At 37.8% G+C, this 18,842-nt stretch overlaps 1 protein-coding gene across 1 annotated transcript in view; it reads left to right on the forward strand.

Moving 5' to 3' along the window:
* The window catches only part of AFAP1L2 (actin filament associated protein 1 like 2), a 21,111-nt gene extending 2,504 nt beyond the window's left edge, over positions 1–18,607 (forward strand). Inside the window, exons 2-15 of the mRNA XM_015815820.1 lie at positions 848–1,050; positions 2,981–3,160; positions 4,406–4,495; positions 6,795–6,858; positions 10,289–10,393; positions 11,041–11,252; positions 13,701–13,846; positions 14,627–14,738; positions 15,009–15,248; positions 15,653–15,809; positions 16,241–16,405; positions 16,868–17,061; positions 17,511–17,633; positions 17,868–18,607. Of these exons, the coding sequence (XP_015671306.1) occupies positions 848–1,050; positions 2,981–3,160; positions 4,406–4,495; positions 6,795–6,858; positions 10,289–10,393; positions 11,041–11,252; positions 13,701–13,846; positions 14,627–14,738; positions 15,009–15,248; positions 15,653–15,809; positions 16,241–16,405; positions 16,868–17,061; positions 17,511–17,633; positions 17,868–17,894 (2,018 nt within the window). The 3' untranslated portion in view covers positions 17,895–18,607. The remainder of the gene's footprint in view (positions 1–847; positions 1,051–2,980; positions 3,161–4,405; positions 4,496–6,794; positions 6,859–10,288; positions 10,394–11,040; positions 11,253–13,700; positions 13,847–14,626; positions 14,739–15,008; positions 15,249–15,652; positions 15,810–16,240; positions 16,406–16,867; positions 17,062–17,510; positions 17,634–17,867) is intronic.
* The last annotated feature ends 235 nt before the right edge of the window (positions 18,608–18,842 follow it).

Raw genomic sequence — 18,842 nt, forward strand, 5'->3', positions numbered from 1 at the left:
CGTCCGGATGAACTATGGGGTGGGGTTTGCTTGGGGATACTTAACCCATTGATCTGTACAGGAGTTCCTCAGATCCTGTCTAGTCAGCTTCTCCTAATAAAAGTTCCTTTTGGAAGAGCTTGCTTCCATGAGTTCTGCTTTCTTGGGATGAGGTGTTGAGGTGGGTCCTGACAGTAAGATAAGTTACAGTTCTTTGTTACTAGCTATTCTAAGAGTATGGATATTGAAATCTTAAGACTTTTGAAGGTTATCAGTTTGCATGATGTAGCAGAACATAGAATTTATAAAAGTGATATATTATGTAACTTCAAACTGAATAAAAACCATGTGTAATATGCATATTATTAAAACATGTCACTGTGATATTTATTTCATACCACTACAGCTTGGTTGGATTAATTAAATAGGACTGTTGACTATACAGATACTCAAATTATTAGTGTAATAATTCTATCAAAATTAATGCAAGGGTTTTCTAGGGGTCAAAACTAACTGATAGCACGTTAACAATTATTTCATATGAATGTAATTCATGCCATTCACTTTTCCAAGTATATTATATTAGATGATTGCAGCCTACACGAGATGGCTGTTGTTATCAAATTTAAAAATTGGATTGGATAGTGAACTTCTGCATGCTGATCAAAATAGAATGGGGTAAAGTTGCCATATTTTCTTGAACATTTAATGGTTTAAATTTTACAAGTTCTCAAGTCATCTTGACTTCTGGTTATCTTAGTTATACATATTGGGATGCTTTGGCACTTACCTAGTGAACGATAGAAAAAACTAATCCCTTTTTAACCCGGATGTAAATGTAAATGGTCTTTTTTTCCCTTGGATGCAGATGATGAAGCAGTCAGCAGCTCCTATGAATCCTATGATGAGGAAGAGAGCAGTAAAGGCAGATCAGCCCCTCATCAGTGGCCATCACCCGAAGCATCTATTGAACTTATGAAAGATGCCCGGATTTGTGCTTTTCTCTGGCGAAAGAAATGGTTAGGCCAGTGGGCCAAGCAGCTTTGCATGATTAAAGAAAACAGATTGTTGGTAAGTATTTAGCCAGAAAATATGTTTAAAATCTAAATTATTCTTGAAGTTTTTTCTGTTAAAATTTTAAAAATGAAGAATTCAGAAAATAGAAGTGGCAAATAAATCCAAAGGGGCTATTTCATCTACGAAATTCCTTCCTCCTGGTAAGCAAACAAATATTTTTGGGTAGCCTGTAAATAGGATGTGAAGGCAACTTTACTTTAAGGATATGTAATTTTCAGACGTTTTGGACTACAAATTTTACTATTCTACCTCAGACAGTCATTTAAGAGAGGTTCTTGGTTTTCCGTTCTTGAAATAAGAGCAAATGGTTCTCAAGACTAGAAGTGTTTGCAAAAGAGCTATTTGGGCAGATAAGGAAGGAGGAACATGAAGGAGTTTTAACAAGTATGGTTCATAGTATGAGGCAGGGAAGCAACCAGAAATATAGAGCCAAGGTAACCCTTGTCACCTCTTACTCTATTCCAGTGGTTCTCAACCTGTGGGTCGGGACCCCATTTGGGGTCGATCGACCATTTCACGGGGGTCGCCAAGCAAGGCTGTCCGCCATTTTTTTGTCCATTTTTTTTGTCCACCATTTTTTCCCCTTTTCCGGTGGGTGCCTTACCTCCCTTAGGCTGGGCCAGCTGGTGGTCGGCCTGCTCCGTCTCTGCCACTTGCCAGCTATGCCTCGGCCGGCGCAGGGGGCGGAACCACACATGCGCGGCGCTCCCGGGCAGGGAAAGTCCTCGACTTACGACCAGTTTAGTCCTCGACTTACGACCGGTTTAGTCCTCGACTTACGACCGGTTGGGGTCGCGGCATTAAAAAGGTTGAGAACCACTGCTCTATTCCATATTCCAATATATTTGTTGAGAAAGAAGCATGCATGAATTATATGTACTCTTGTTGGAGAAGTATAGTATAGGGTTAGACAAAGGAATACTGTAATCAAGAGGTTTTAATGCTTGAGGTAAATAACAAGCTGCTTCCCCATCCCCCTCCTCCAAGTATCATTTCAACATTAGTGATGAGAATGCATGCTTGAATATATCTAAACTTAGTTACATGGCACATGTAAAATTTGTATTAAATGTGAATACAAATTTGTATTAAATGTGAAGATTGGTAGAGGCCTTCCTTCTAATCTTTATTGGATAGCTTTAAGTTTTGCTTTCTAATCTCCAGCAATTCTGTTTTCATTCATTATTTCATGAATCATTCATTTCATAATTTCACCTGAAACACATGGCAGTTGGCTTTACTTTAAATAAATATTACTTATTACCTGGGACACACTGTAAATCAGGGGTAGTCAACCTTGGCTCTTTTATGACTCGTGGACTTCAACTCCCAGAATTCCTGAGCCAGCTGTGAGTTGAAGTCCACGAGTCATAAAAGAGCCAAGGTTGACTACCCCTGCTGTAAATAGCAAGCCTACCTCTTTAGACATATCGATGTTAGGTAGGTTTAGCCCCCCTTAAACATGGCTTGAGACTATGTTACTGTACAAATTCTTCTATCTGAGGTATCTGCCCGTCCACCAGAATAGATAGGGGAGGTGTATTCCAGGTCCTTTCTCTTAAACATTTCCATTTGTGGGTCCTTAGAAGCACGCCTTTTCTGTTGTAACCTCTGTCCTGAGATCCAACAGCTCTCCTCCTTTTAACCTTCAGGAGAGCAATTAAGACCTGGCTCTTCCCCCCAAGGGTTGCAACAGGGTGAGTTCAGAGTGGGATGAGACTATTGTGAGTGCCATCTGGGAAGTGCGGTTGTAGGCCCAGTTTTTTCTTTTTTCTTTTAGTTTTATCATTTTTTGTTTTATGATTATTTCTTGTTTGATTGGTTGTAAGCCACCCAAGAGTTGGTTTTCAGATGAACAGCTGAACAAATGTTTTAAATGATTTTAAAGAAAATAATAATCTTACTATATTGCTTTTGTTCCCAGTGTTACAAGACTTCCAAGGACCATAATCCTCAGCTGGATGTTAATTTGGTGGGTTGCAGTGTCATTCACAAGGAGAAGAATCTAAGAAAGCAGGAACATAAGCTGAAGATCATCCCCATGAATGCAGATGTGATCGTCTTGGGTTTGCAAAGTAAAGACCAGGCAGAACAATGGCTCAGAGTGAGTTGAGCCTTTTTTTCTTTGCAATTTTTATTACTCCAGGTTGCGGAGATTTGTTGAAGCCTCAATTGCAAATGCCAACACTGAACTTGACAGCCAGCGTTCTTGTGCTTTACCAGTCATGTGATTTAAGGCTCCCCCTTAAACACACAATGCCTTTAGGAAAAGAAACCATATATTTATGAAATATACTTCATTGGAGCCCAAGGGCAAATGTATGAATTAGAAGAGCATAGCTCCTTGTTAAAGTAATTTTAAATTAAAATATTTTTAGAGAATTTTCAATAACATTAATTTAAATTTTATGCAGGTAGTTCTCGGGTTATGACCACTCACTCAGCAATCATTTAAAGTTATGATGACACTGAGTGAATGGTGCTTACAATTGGTCCTCTATGTTCTAGATTTACTTACATGTTACTGTGCTTCTAAGCTTTTCAGGGGATAAATATTCAATGTTATGTGGCCATGCCCTTGCTATTTGATATTCCTGTACTTATTATTTTGATTTTTCTGCATCTTGATTTTCCATGCCAAAGACCTCTGAACTGAAGTAGCTGTGAAAACACAAGGAAATTCTTAATAATTTATAGTCAAGTAAAAAGGTCCAAGTACAAAGCAAGTACATGCTGTTTGGTAAATCTTTTAAAAGCACAAGAACACTGGCTGGCAAAGTACCAAGCCCCTGTTTCTAAATTAAACTAACCACAGCAAAAAATACATGTATGCACTCATCTTGGTATAACACAAGGTTACTTTGTCAGCTCAAATTGGGGTAATCTTCTGCACCTCTCATGATTGGATTTAATCTAGAGTGGTCAGTATAGCACAGAAACTAAAATAATTTTCATCTGCTAATAGGTGGAAGAGGAGGTTTTTTTTAAAAAAAATGTTGTTGGCACATGTAGTGTTTTTCATCTTGATATCTCTACTGACTGCCCAGAGACTGTTGCGTAAGAAATCATTCCTAATTAGCGTAGAACAATGGTGGGGATTGCCCAGCACATCCTCTGATTTGGTGTGCTGTTTATATACTGTATATGTTCTAGGCTTCACTTTCAAGCAGAGCTTTCTGAAACAGCTCAACTTCTATATCTCTAATTTCAAAATTGCTTTGTTTAAACTGAGTTATGTTTCAGTTAAACATAACTCAGTTTAAACGTTTTTTGGCACAGAAGAAAATAAAAGATGTAGCTGGCCATAAGACAAGAACTTGCTTACATCATGCTTTCCCCCCCCCCACAGGTAATCCAAGAAACAAGTGGTCTCTATCCAGATGGGCCATGTGAAGGAAATCAGTATGTTCCAGACTTTCAGCGGTTCAATAATCCAAAAGTATGTCTTATCTTTTGAAAGGGATGCTTAAAAAGTAGCTCTTAAATTTTCCTGTTGCATAATATTTTAAAACTACTTCATTATATAAGGGAAGTTACTCCCACCATCAAAACAGGAAAATGGCTGAAACGTGCAAATGTGAAAACGCCAACTTTTGCTGTATGCTGCAATTAGAACAGCTTCAAGCATCGTTCCATCCCTTCACAACAACACTTCTTTGTATCCATTTATCTTCCCAATAAGCTTGTTTCAAATTGATTTTAAACAGAGCTTAATAGATTTACTTCTGTTCAAACCCAAATGAAAACATTATATAAAGAAGCGTTGTTGTTTTTTCCTTTTATGACCCTTTAATCCAGTGGCGGGATTCAGCCAGTTCGCACCAGTTCGGTAGAACTGGTAGCTAATTTTTTGTTGCCCAGGCCCAGAAGGGACTTCTGGAAGCAGCATCCACACAGAGAACCGGTTGTTCACATATTTGAATCCCACCACTGCTTTAATCCCTTGTTTCAGGGTGGAGTTGGGGTGACTAAATGGAGCTGAGCATTTACTGGTCTTTATAAAATCTGTCTCTCTGTATATAAAGAGCCATGGTGGTGCAATGGTTAGAATGCAGTATTGCAGTCTAATTCAGCTCACTGCCAGGAGTTCGATCCTCACTGGCTCAAAGTTGACTCAGTCTTCTATCCTTCCGAGGTCAGTAAAATGAGGACCTAGATTGTTGGGGGCAATTTGCAGAATCTGTAAACCTCTTAGAGAGTGTTTTAAAGCACTATGAAGCGGTATATAATCTAAATGCTAGTGCTATTGTTCTCTATATATGGATACACACACACATACCCATACATATGCATATTTTTCTTTTTCTTTTGGTATCTCTTTGGGACAATTGGGATTTTTTAGTTGTTTATTTTCTATTTTCTATTTTTGTCTTATTTTCTACCCATAATCAGTAGAATGTTATTTGTCTGTTTCTGCTGAATTTGGTGTGCTAAAAACTTTCTTGGACCCCCACATGCACTCCTCCAGAAACTTAAGGAAAGCATCTGGGATGGGAAACATGGAACAAATTTAGTCAAACATAACCTAGAGCTCATTTAAAGGCTATTCTAATGGTAGTAAGGCCTTCTTTCCTACCAGTGTGTCAGCACAAAATTGCCTTATGGAGTTGTTAATGTTGTTTCAGTTGGAGCTACTATATTATGAGCTGCTGAAGAGAAGGGAGTGTTCTCAATAACCTGCTGTGATACATTTGCAAAACAATTTGCTGATTATATTGCTTACCTCTATTCCAACTTGGACTTGTTCTATGAAAATGATTAATGGTGTTCAGTTTCCATGGATGTGACTTAACTTATTCATTTATGAACCCAACAATTTTTTTAAGGGTGGGAATGGGAACTAAATGACTTTGGGAGGCAAATCATTAACTCTACAATCCTAGATATCTCCATCCAGCAGAAGAGGTTAAAATAGTACTACTAGGCTGTTCCACTACATTATGCCACTTAATTCAGCCCTGCAGGGTTCTATATGCTTTTAAATATTCACAAGAAGTTGCTAGCTCTTGTGGAGTTTTAGGGAGTGATCTGATTATTATTTGGGTGGTATCTGACACACTTTTTTGACAATTGATGCCAAGGAGCTTTTTGAAATTACTTTTCCACATGGCTTGGCTACCATGAAAAGACTTTTTCCTCTTACTTTAATTAATTCTTCAAAATTCAGAATGATTTTACATTCAGAATTCTGTGATGTTTATGTCTCCCAAAGGAGCTCTATTTTCCTGGATATAGTAAACATTTCTTTCCTCAATAGATTTCTTGCTGGTTCATTAAAAAGAATGCTTGGGTGAATTAAACTGAGAGTAAAAGTACATTTCATACAACATACTGTTATTTGTTTATATTGTAATATCAGTATTATAATTAAATGAACATGTTTTTAAGCCAATCAATCAACCATTGGGCAATTAATCTTATGAAAGAGGAAGCTTGGTGGAAAGATCAAGTTTCTCCATTCGTGTGCCTGGTGTTCCAATCAAGCTGTGTTGCTATTTGCCCAAAGTCAAATAAAAAAGAAGCAGTTGGTTTTTTTTTAGTGAGGATTTGCAAATCTGATAACATTCCAAGAGCAATAGATACATCAATATTCATGCTTTTATATTGTACTATCCATCATTTTCTCACATTGCTCTAAACATAAAATATAAGTTTCCAACAGGCAGAAAAGTTCTTCAGTCCAGTATGTTATAATTTTCTCAACTTTAGTCATGGAGATTGTGCTTTGTTCTTTGCAGGTGGAGCCATCAGAGACTGGAAGCAACGCTGATGGTCACATAGAGCTGATGGAAACAAAAGATGGTAACGTGATTTTGAATTCAGAAAGTTTCCCCAATCTAGTATCTTTCATAGATGTTGGGAATTGTAATCCCATGACAACTGGAAGATTCTGGGCAGGAGGAATTTGAATTAGGAGGAAGAGATAAATTAAAGCAGCTTTCTCTGCTGTATGTTGAATTTGCAGATTTCCTGGTTGAAATAGAATTGGATAGAGGAGCTTCTCTGCCAAATTAATTTGTTGTCCACACTAATTAAACTATGTAGCTTCTACCAGGGATAATGAAAGAGGACCTTGTAAAACATAGAAAACTTCCATATACCTGTTTATCGGTCCAATCTACTACTACCGGTATCTATTTTGACTGGCAATGGTTGTCCAGGGTTTTGAGCTAAAAGAGATCCTTTACTTCTCCTCCTATCTGAAATTTTAATTAAAAACTAGGAATCAAATATGGGACTTTCTGTGTAAAATGCTTATGCTCTTCTGCTAAGCTTTGAACTCTTCCCAAAGGAAGGAATATTAAAAAAGGAATCATAATTCCTTCTCTCAATACAGAGAGAAAATGTTGCCACTCAGAATAATATCATAAAGAGGGGACATTTTTATCTGAAACTAAATTTCATTTAACTTGCTGGAATTTGAAAGAAAACATGTTTTGCATTTGATTATTAACTGAGTAATCTTTTTTTTTCTGGAACTGAAACATTAGAAACAATATCAGTAGGCCAGAAGCTTGTAGCAGCTTTATTAAATTGTTGATCAACTACAGTAAACCTAAACCTAAAGCTTGTAGCAGCTCTATTAATTTGTTGGTCAACTGCAGTAAACCTAACCTAATTGATCAAGAGCTTACATGCCAAGAATATATACTGCAGTTATGTGCTTGCTTATATGAAGTATTGTGTGTATTTATCCCAAGAATTAAAGTTACATCAAGATTGCAATAAAAGATTTAGTGTAAATAGAAACAGAAAGGACAATCACATTAAGACCAGGTAAATACCCTCTATTTGCAACAGGCTTCATCTGAGTTTTCAGTCATTCCTTGCAGTTTGTTGTAAAAACCTGAGGAGCTTTGCAAATACTTGAAAAGGAATGCTTGCAAACACTTTCCCCAGTTCCACAGAAAAGAGGATCGTTCAAAGGAAAATAACTCAGCTTTTAATCACAAAAGTCTTTCTCACTTCCCTGCAACCATAACCATGCTTTAGCATTTTTTTTCTGCCATGTACTCATTAAGTGGCTTTTGTCTCATGCCCAGCCCATAACTGAGGCATTTGAAAATGGCCTCTTCTCCCAACACAATTTTTGCTGTAGACATGATCTGGCACACTTTACCAATCATTTAGCTGATGATGTGGTTTGGAGCTAGGATCTGCTCAGTTTGCTGCTTTAGGCTCCTGCAGGCATATCTCTTTTCTCTAGTTATTGTGAGTTGCTCTCCACGGCCATTTTGGAATGGGTGGCAGATGCCTGCCTTCTGCAGTCATCTTCCCTTGGAATATTTAACTGGAGTTTCTGAAGAGCTGATCTTAAAAACATGCATCTAGCATGCTTCTAAAAGAGCTGTAGACCTGATTTTTAAACAAGATTACAATTCTTTTGAAAGAGTAAACAGACAGTTGGGTGTGTCCTGCCAGTAGGGGCTCTGAAGGTGTTCTTCTGCTACAGTGGATAAGGATTTTATATAGCTGTATTTTTTACTCTTTATTGTCATCATTATTTTTGAGGAACAATGCAACTTCCTCCTGACTGGTGAATGTTCCCAGGGCCAGAGTTATATAGCAGTAGTTCCTTCATCTGTAACTCCACTTACTTATGTTGCCTTTGGGAGGGGCAATCTCATTTTAAGTTTAAGTTTAAGTTTAAGTTTATTGCATTTATATCCCGCCCTTCTCCTGGTGGACTCAGGGCGGCTTACAGCCAATTAAAACAGAACAATTGATACAATATAAAAAAATTAAAACAGATTAAAAAATATATTTAAATTGGCCTTTCCTTATTTTTAAAAGTTGATTAAAAATCCAATAGTACTTCATTCTGACTTTGGTGACACTAAATGCTATGGTAACTGTTTGGTGACACTAAATACTATGATAAGCAAAATGACAAAATTCTAGAAGTCTACTCTGGCACATAGGTTCTGCATGATCATCCCCCAGCTACTTTCTGGTATTGCTAATTCTGAGGTTAGAATGTACTACCATTCTCTTGCAGCACTAGTTATGGGATCAGGTCCTCCCATTTCATCCCATATGCCCGTCTGTGCTTTTTATCTATGATTTGCTGGGTTTTTTATAAAAAAAAATAAGGATTAATGCTGTTTCAAAAGAGCATTATTTCTGCCCACAAAATAGCCTGCTATACAGCTATCAAATATTTCACCCCTCTGCTTCTCCTCTGTGCTGTTACCATTCAATCTTTTAGAACCCAGCTTTAGCGATACACAGAAATAGCTTTAGGATAGCTAACAGGCAGAAAAGGTTATGGGGACACTGAGCAAACTCTCTGGAGGGAGCCCTGCCACTAGTTGCTAATCCCACTGTTCTAAACTTGTCCCATATTCTCCTATGGGGATCAGAATGGGTGAGAGAGGGTTACATACTTGGTGGGCGCGAGATGAATTTGCAGGATCCATCATTTCTGTTCCCTTCCTTGGCCACAATAATTAAGGACCTCACCAATTATTGGCCTCATTACCACAACAGAATGAGGATCAGCAATGGGGGCAGCACAGTTTATTCTACCATACTTTTCTGCCAGCTCAAGGGCTGTTGGATGATGCTTTCATACAACTTTGAGGGAGAGCTGTGCAGACATGAAACAGGTGGGCCTATTTTAGCCCAATCAAAATCCAATTTTATGGACATAGTGCAGGGGTGTCAAACTGCTGGCCCGCGGGCCGGATGCATCATAGCAAAACCGCGCCCACCCCATTGCCAGCAATGGAAAAAAAAAGTCACAATACGTCGCAACACATCACGTGACATTGCACGTTTGACACCCCTGACATAGTGGGTTCAGAAATTACTTAAAAGATACAAATACTTCAATCCCAGCAGAAAATTATAAGGTTGTGTCAACAATCACATCAGCATATTTTTAGTATGGGACAATCTGCACATTTGGTGTACAGTGCTGTTGGTTACATTCTATCTAACCTACTGTACCTTAAAATGGCTCAAGTGAAAGCAGGAAAGAAATGGTATGAAAAACAAGCTCTGTTTTGTTCCAGGCTGACTTAAAATAGGAGGCATTTTTTCCAACAACACAAGTGTACTTTTCATTCTTCCCTTTTTGAATACTTGTCTCTACAAGTACATATTTCATAATTATCAAGGTAATATCACTCAGTCGAGATCAGCTAAATATCTTCAGGCACATAAGTAGGTTATCATTTTATAATGATCATTTTCTTCAACTTTAATATGTAGCTTTTTAATTATTTAGCTAAGAAGAAATGCACACCTGGGTTAAAATTTAGCAACCTGATGAATCTTGGGAGAAAGAAGTCTGCCTCCATGGACAGTCCAGAAAGATCTCTGGATACTTGCAGTAAGTAACTTTTATGAAATGCACATACTTTTCTGTGTTTATTTGAATTGCTACCACCTGCAGGGAAGACAATCCCAGAGAATGATGCAAAAGAGAACGTTAATATATCCATTGTGACTGGAAAATAATAGGAAATAATAGAAAGTGCTCTTTTAGGTCTTGTAAAAATCCATAGAATGTACAGTAACACATTTGGGAGAATTTTCAGAGTCACTCTAAACTTTGTTGTAACAAAATATCCAGATTCTTCTTGTTGTTTTTGCTCAAAATGTAATCCAAAATCAAATTTTGACCATTGAGCCATAGGTTATTTACATAGCATAGGTTGTATTTGATTGGGGGATGAAAGGTGGATGATGATGGCTGTGCTGTTATCAAGTAATTAATTAGTTACAATATGTGCTTTTTAATATCAGAATTTGTATCTCAGTTTGTATGATGGTTTGACTAACATATTCATCATGTTGTAGGGTTGGAAGTAGTCTTAGAGGCCTTTTAGTTTAGCACCTTACCTTGGGCAAGAAAATTATTTATGTCAGCATGTTCTTATCCACTGACAACATATCATCTCTGAAGGGGATTGAAAGAGTATTCTGGGCTCCATTAAGAAGGAAAATATTATTAAAACAACATTTCTTTCTTCGCAGCATATTTAAATGTACTGGTGAACAGCCAATGGAAATCCTACTGGTGCCATGTGAAGGATGGCCAGCTCCACTTTTACCAGGACAAAAACAGAAACAAAACAGCTCAACAACCTTTGAACTTGGTGGGCTGTGAAATCATCCCAGACCCAAGCCCTGACCATGTCTACTCATTTCGTATCCTACACAATGGTGAAGAATTGGCCATGTTAGAGGTATGGATGTCATTTTCTCCAGAAGCTGGTAAACACAGTTTAGTAGCCATTGAGCTTCCTTTAAATGACTTATGTTACCTATCCAAAGCTTATTTCATTGAATTGCATAAAAACATAATACAGAAAGCACAAGAGAGAGCAAAATGAACTTTTAATTTGTTTTCCTTATATTTCGGCCAAATTAATCCAAAAGGTAAACTTATCGTGAGAAAATAATACCTGTAATTAAAATAGTAGCTATAGTGTAATTTTAAACAGCAAGAAAATAACGCTAGCAATAAGTCTCCAACATTTGACTTCCCAGAAAGAGATGCAGGGCACAACAGTATAGAACCATTTTTCTCCTTAAGGACTATTCCTTTGGAGAAAATAATCTTTGGATTATGATGCTGGTATAACAACAGGGTCAAAATTTACAATAAGCGGGACTCTTCATGTCCTTTTTTCTTATTCTCCCCTTACTTCCTTCTTTGTTGGGTTCATTGGCTTCCTAGATGACCCTGCTTTTAAAGTCTATAGAAATCTTAAGCTTTTTTCATTGATTGACCCTGTATGTTTCCACTCTATATTTGGCAATGCTTAAAATAATAGGCATGTTGTTAGAACTGTAACAAAAAAATATGTTGAGCACTACATCAGCAGTTTTATAGTTCAATAAGTCAACGGTGCATTCAAAAATAAATAAATATGAAGCGCTTCAAATGATTCTTTGCCCAGGACCTTTTGTTCTACCTCCCACTATCACTTTTTAGTGTTTTTTTTAATTTTTTAAAAAAGTTCAGGCTAAGGGCCCAATTTCTTTTCTTCGTGTTGACTGTTTCCACCCTAGTTCTACTTCCAAATGGCATATTCTCTCTCTTACTCATGCCTACAAACACACATAGGAAAGAAAGTACTTTAAATTTATAACATAGGAATGATATTGTGAGGTCAAGAATGCTGGAGGCAAGGGGAAAAAAGGAACAAGAAAGTAAAATAACTGTGGGAGTATCTAAAATTAGGCCAAGGTTCGCAGGCTGTCCACAGATTGCAAGTGCTGCACCCTGCAATATAATGTGTCGTTAGCTGGTGCAGTTTTACCTTATGCACACATAAAAACAATTTGTGACATTGAATACTGTCAGCAATATTTACTCCCCCCTCCCCACTTCTAGAGTTCTGCCCAAAGTAGTATACTATCTACATTATATATGGTGATGTACAGTATAAATTCAAATTTTATCTTTTAATTCTAATCTTGTAACTTCCTTTTTTTTGACTGCACAAGTAATAAATGCAATTTTAAATATAACTCAAGGGAGTTTATAGGAGTTTAATTTCTCCTGGAGGAAAAGTTGATTTCAAAAACAAGTTGCTTACCTCTATTACTTTCACTCAGAGTTGTTCTTGTTTTTTGTTTATTGCTAATCTTAGATTCTCTGACATCAGCAACATTTGAGTAGGAGGAGGAAAATGTGACAAATTTCCTGCATTTTGTAGTGGGAGGAATATTTTCAGCCAAGGGTAGGATTGCCAGAGACTCCAAGTATTGTTTTGTTTTTAGCAGACAAATTGCTGAATGTGATGGAGCCAGAATAAGGATGACTTCAACAGTCATTTCAAACTAGTTTCATTCACCAAGTTAAGGTGCCATATAGATTCATCAGTTTAGTTCAAGGCAACTAGAAATTATAAAATTGTTTTTCACTTTTCATGGTGCTTACTGAATATACTGTAGGCATCCATAGGCTCACACAAACCCTTTTTACTTATGGGTGGCATCTGACATCAGAATACAAATACAAAAAACCTGGAGTCTGTAACATGTTGCATGTTACAGCATTTTTTTCCCTCGATTGTAGAGGACGCCTGTGATGCTTTCCTTGTTTCACCACTAAATTTAAGCATTTATTTTAGGACCCATCTGGTACAGAAATATTTAGAACATCAAATTGGTGCCACCTTCTGGGGGAAAAAGAGAAAGATCTTTAGATGAAACGCTTTTTCGAAATTCTGGCATATTTATTCCGCCTGGGCAACTAAACTCTCATTTATTATTCAGGACAAATTTTCACAAATATTTAAATAATTAAATGTTTATATGGGTCTGTAAATTATTGAATTTCAAGCACATGATTTCCTTTCCATCTGGGCAGAACATAATTTCCTCACTTTCTTCTCCCGCCCTAATTCTGTCTTCTCTTAAGTAAGGACTCTTTGAACAATGAGCAAATTTGTGTGTTCACCCTATTTAGCCAAATAGTTCAACTCTTCAGAAAATATTTTTGGGGCATTGCTGAGTGGATAAAAGTACAACATTTGTTTTTGGTTCTGCTTACTTCTAATGTTTCTTTAGATCCAAGCCATTAGATTAGAACAGTCCCCTGATTAGAGATTCACTAAACCACTGATTAGAAGAGATTTGAACCATAACTATAATTGTTGGCTCTGTTTTCATTTATTTAATAGACAAAATCTTCTGAAGAAATGGGCCACTGGCTTGGTGTCCTTTTGTCAGAATCTGGATCTAAAACGGATCCCGAGGAGCTTACTTATGATTACGTTGATGCTGATCGAATTTCCTGTATTGTCTCTGCAGCAAAAAACTCATTATTGTAAGTTACAATACTAGCATGTTTGCCGTTCAGAATCTGTTTCCTTTTGGTGGTTTCCTAGTATATCTGTTGACTCTGCTAAACAAGTATTTGGGATTTTTTTGTTTTTTTTACTTGAAAATAAACAGTACTATGAAATATAGCCCATATATGATGCATTAAAATGAAACTGGCATACTAAAGAAAAAAAAAAGAAAGGGTAAATAGGTGAATGATTAGTTTCCATATTATGTTCCCAAAAGGCAACCTTTGAATGAAGATTTCATCCCTAAAAAGAGTGAGTGGACAGGGAGAAAATCCTAATTTCCCACTGTTTTAAGGAAAGTATGTGGGGAAAACAAATGAATGAAAATAGAAATTATTGTATTTCAAATAAATACAACAATTGTATTTATCTCATTTACTTATTTGATTTCTGTAGCCACCCATTTCTTTAACTTTCCAACCTGAAGCCCACCAAATATTTTGAGACTGAAACATTTGGAATCAAAATTAAAATTATTGGGAAACTGTAGTGGACCCCTTGTTGCGTGATTACACAGGTGTGTGACATACTTTGTCTCTTGCTGATAGGAACCAGTGTTTTGCTCTTTGTTGTACATTGCTTCATTGGACTCTTACATGGTGACTGCTTCATTGGACTTGGGTGTCTGGTAGAAGATGAAGTCAGGAGCAGTTGCCACACCCAAAGATAGACAGTAACTGTCAGGATCTAAGAGCTGTTACTGCTGGTGATGCTTTGAAACCCTATGATAGCATGTTTGCTTTCATGTTTTTCAGCTTAATGCAAAGAAAGCACTCTGAACCCAACACTTACATTGACAACCTGCCAAAGAGAATGGGGAACCAAGAAGAACTCTATGATGATGTGGACATTCCAGAGGCCACCATGGTGAGGTTTTTTTGCAGAATTGGCCAGTTTGTTTATCATTCTAAGCAGCAATATTGAAATTTGGGAGGGGGGGTTGCAAAGTGATTTTTTTTGTCAGTAATATTTAAAGAAAATTGTGCTGGATTGCTATTATAAAGTCATGAGTGAATGTAAATCCACATTATATGTAACAGTGTTGAATTCAGACTGTCAAATAGAAATGTGCACTTAAGGAAACAGAATTTGTTTCCTTAAGTGGAATTATTATTTGGAACATGCCTTCTTTTATAGGATCCTGTGCCTCCAAATGGAAGTAAATGTGAAGGGGAACAGGACAGAGTCTATCTAGACCTCACTCCAATGAAATCCTTGCTGCACGGAGCTGGCTCAAAGCAGGGTCAGACTACTCCTTCAGTGTCTCCCCCTTTACAAAGATCTATGAGCAAGAGCTCAGTGGACTTTGAAAAAGACTCAGCCATGGTGCAAAAAGAACCAGAGCTAAACAGAAGTGCAATGGAAATTCCAGAACAGGTACTACACCGTAATAAAGTTTTATTCTTACAATGCTCTTCCCTTGACTGACACATTCCACACACGCTGCATCGGCAGTTCCCAATATTTTTAATAGTATGAACATCTGGAATGATAGAAATTGAAATACAAAGGTAATGAAATGTTATACAAAGGTAATGGGAAATGCATCTGCTTAAGGCTTTGGATAGCCTTATCAGAGAGAGATCAATCTAATACTAGTTTCCCCTCCCAGTTTCCCTACAATAATAACTCTGTGAAGTGGGTTGGGCTGAGAGAGAGAGTGACTGTCTCATCCAGCTGGCTTTAATGCTTAAGGCAGGACTAGAACTTACAGTCTCCTGGTTTCTAGACTGACCTTTAACCACTAGACCAAATTGGCTCTTCTCATCTTTTTTCTCAAGCAGAGGCCTTCCGACATAGATGAACTGCCATCTCCATGGACAGGTACAATAAAAATCCAGACACAACAGCAGCAAATTATATTTCCTCAGAGTGACCCCACTGTGGTAATGGCTGCACCAAAGGAAAAAACAGAAAAGCTCAAAGTGATGAATACAGGTAAGTATGGTGACCGCAATACTATCTCCTTAGTTCAAGTTTTTATGATGCAGGTGGATTATCTCTATTTATGGCCACACTTTGTTAAGTCATATACCTGCGGTACATCTATAGGCTAATTGTTAGCAAGAATTTAGTGAACAGCAGGCTAATTTGGGGCATCTTTTATTATTTCTCTGATACCTTCTTAATGTACTGAACTTTCTCCCTCTTGCATGACAGCAGGCCAGGACAGAGTAGTGCCTAATGGTTACAGAAGGCTTGTGTAGTCAGGTCAGTTTTTTGGGTCTGAGCACTTCAAGTAGCTCAGTAGATAAATGTAGATCTGCTGTTACTCTTTTTTCAATTGCATTCGACATTTGTATTAGTGTTTGTAGTTTTTGTCACTGGAAAAGGTTCCTTCACTAAGAGAGTGTAAACTAAATTCACAGCCCCTGTAGAAACAAAACTAGGCAAGAACAGGACAGAGGCTGAAGTGAAGAGATATTCAGAGGAGAGAGACCGTTTGGAGAAAGACAAAGAAGAAATCCGTTCTCAGCTGGCAAAGCTTCGAAAAGAGAAAAGGGAGCTGAAAGAGATTCTGATGAACTGCTCAGGTAAACTTCCATTGCTCATCTTATTTTCACTCCCTGGTGCCTGGCATAGAACAGGCAATCATTTTTAAGCATTTAAGTGATGTGATTGTGTTTTATGAGACTGCCGGATGATGGCCGAGTTACCAGCAGGTTCTTGCCCTGTTTGATGTTGCTTCTTCTTCAGAAGCTTCATCTGTTGTTCTGGAGAACAACAGATCCACTATTTTGATTCATTTGATAAGTAGCTCTTCTTTTCTCCACAATTGTCCCTAAACTTTCTCTCTTGGAAGAATGTAATGGTCCAAAAAATGCCCATATATATGATAGACACACACACACACACACACACACACACACACAAAGAGAGAGAGAGAGAGAGAGAGAGAGAGAGAGAGAGAGAGAGAGAGAGAGAGAGAGAGAGAGAGAGAGATATGACATGGATAAGTGATAGCATTTTCTATATCTCTACTCTTTCCTTGGCAGATAAGAATAAATTGTCTACAATGGAACAGAAGCTAAAAGAGATAGAAGAAGAGTGTAAGAGGAAAGAAGATCAGCGTGTTGACTTGGAGCTGAGACTTGTTGAAGCAAAAGAGAATCTCAGGAAAGCAGAGTCTGGTCCAGTTACACTTGGCACCACAGTGGATACCACACACATGGAAAATGCAAGTCCCAAAGTATGTAGCATGTCACTTTGAGAAGTGGTAGGATGCTTGTCAACAACTTGTTCATATATATGTGGGGCAAGAGTTCTGTGATTGAATCTTTTCTCATACTTTAAAAAATGTAATAGTTAATAGTATAGGCCTTCAATTCACCAGAAGATCATGAGGACAAAGCCAGAGCTCTTGCTTCACTGATATTGTAAGACATACAATACCCATGTGGCTCATTAGTACTTTGGCCAAAATTGGAAAGAATTCTGGCTTCATTCTTGCTACATGAAAGCAAAACACCAGAATAAGTTTCAATAAATTGCCAAGATCAAATGCAACATTAATTTATATTCGACCCCCACATATCCACAATCAGAAGATTCCATGAACTCTGATATGCAACTGATAAAATGTACAATTAAAATAGTAAAGTTCGTGTTGTCACTATTCTCTTTTCCCCTTAAATATAGATGAAAGTTGCTAATCCTACGAATAATCCAGAAAATTCACCTGTCAATTCAGCAGTGGCATTAAAAAACCGCCCTTTATCTGTCATGGTCACAGGGAAAGGAACAGTTTTGCAGAAAGCAAAGGTAAGGCATCTAGGAAGCATAACGACTGGAATTATGTAGCAAAACAAAAAACAAAATCCACCAAATTAGCATTTGGGGTTTGGTCGGTCATTGCAGTTGGTAGTAGCACCTGGATGGGAGACCACCATGAAATATCAGGTCTGTAGATTAGATAGAGAAATAAACAAAAACACTGTGGAAAGTAATTGCAACTACACAAGATAATGAGCACTTTTTTCTTCCTTTTCTTTTCAGGAATGGGAAAAGAAAGGTGCTAGTTAGGAAATCCTAGCCTCAAGAACAGACTGAAGATTCAAATTGGCTCTTTGTGGACTACAGAAGCCTACTGCCAGTAGCAAAAATGTCCAGATGAAGAGAGCATGGCAAGTGGGGAACTGTATCATACTGTCTGGAAGAAACAATGGACCTTGGCCAGTTGCCAGTGTGGCCTCCCTTAGACTAAGGCTGTTGCTCCTTTTAGCAGACTTGCACTGTGTAGATAGGACAGATAACCCAAATGGAAACAGTACTTCTAACCTTACTGGTATCCTGAAACTGTTGCTGTACATAAGGAAGCTTTTGTCTACTTTTAGTATGGTGTTTTATCGCTGCACAGTCTAGGATTTGTTGTTAAATGACTTTTAATTGGACATGTTTAATATTTCTGTAGCATACCAAGGCATGGCAGGAGACAGAGGAGGGAAAGTTGAGCCTCACACCAGCCATTTCTTTAGCAGAGACGGTTTCCTAACCAATGATGCAAATTTGAATGACACTTCTGTGGAATTGTAATTAAATGCAGCTGTTCTGCCCAACACAACATCCACCTGAGAAAGGGTTAGGTGCTCCAGTTTGAACGTTTAGCTGGCACACCAGGCTTATTCAGATGCCCTAATTTCAGATATAGTGACCTATTGCTCTGCATAGTGATATTATATGATCCATGGATTTGAACATGCCATTATTTTATTAAGGGAGCCAGTATGGTGTAATGGTTAAGGCATCAGGCTAGAAATTAGAGGACTGTGAGTCCTAACCCTGCCTTAGGCATAAGTCCAGCTGGGTAACCTTGGGCCAGTCACTCTCTCACAGCCCTAGAAAGGAAGCAATGGTGAACCACTTCATCTTGGCAAGAAAACTTCAGGCATTAGTATGGGCAGTTGCCAGGAGTCAATACTGAATCAAAAGCACAAATAAAAATCTACTTTATTTACACAGGAACTCATAGCT

Source organism: Protobothrops mucrosquamatus, unplaced genomic scaffold (genome assembly GCF_001527695.2).
Source record: "Protobothrops mucrosquamatus isolate PMUCROS unplaced genomic scaffold, P.Mucros_1.0 scaffold378, whole genome shotgun sequence".
NCBI classification, from domain to species: Eukaryota; Metazoa; Chordata; class Lepidosauria; order Squamata; family Viperidae; genus Protobothrops; species Protobothrops mucrosquamatus.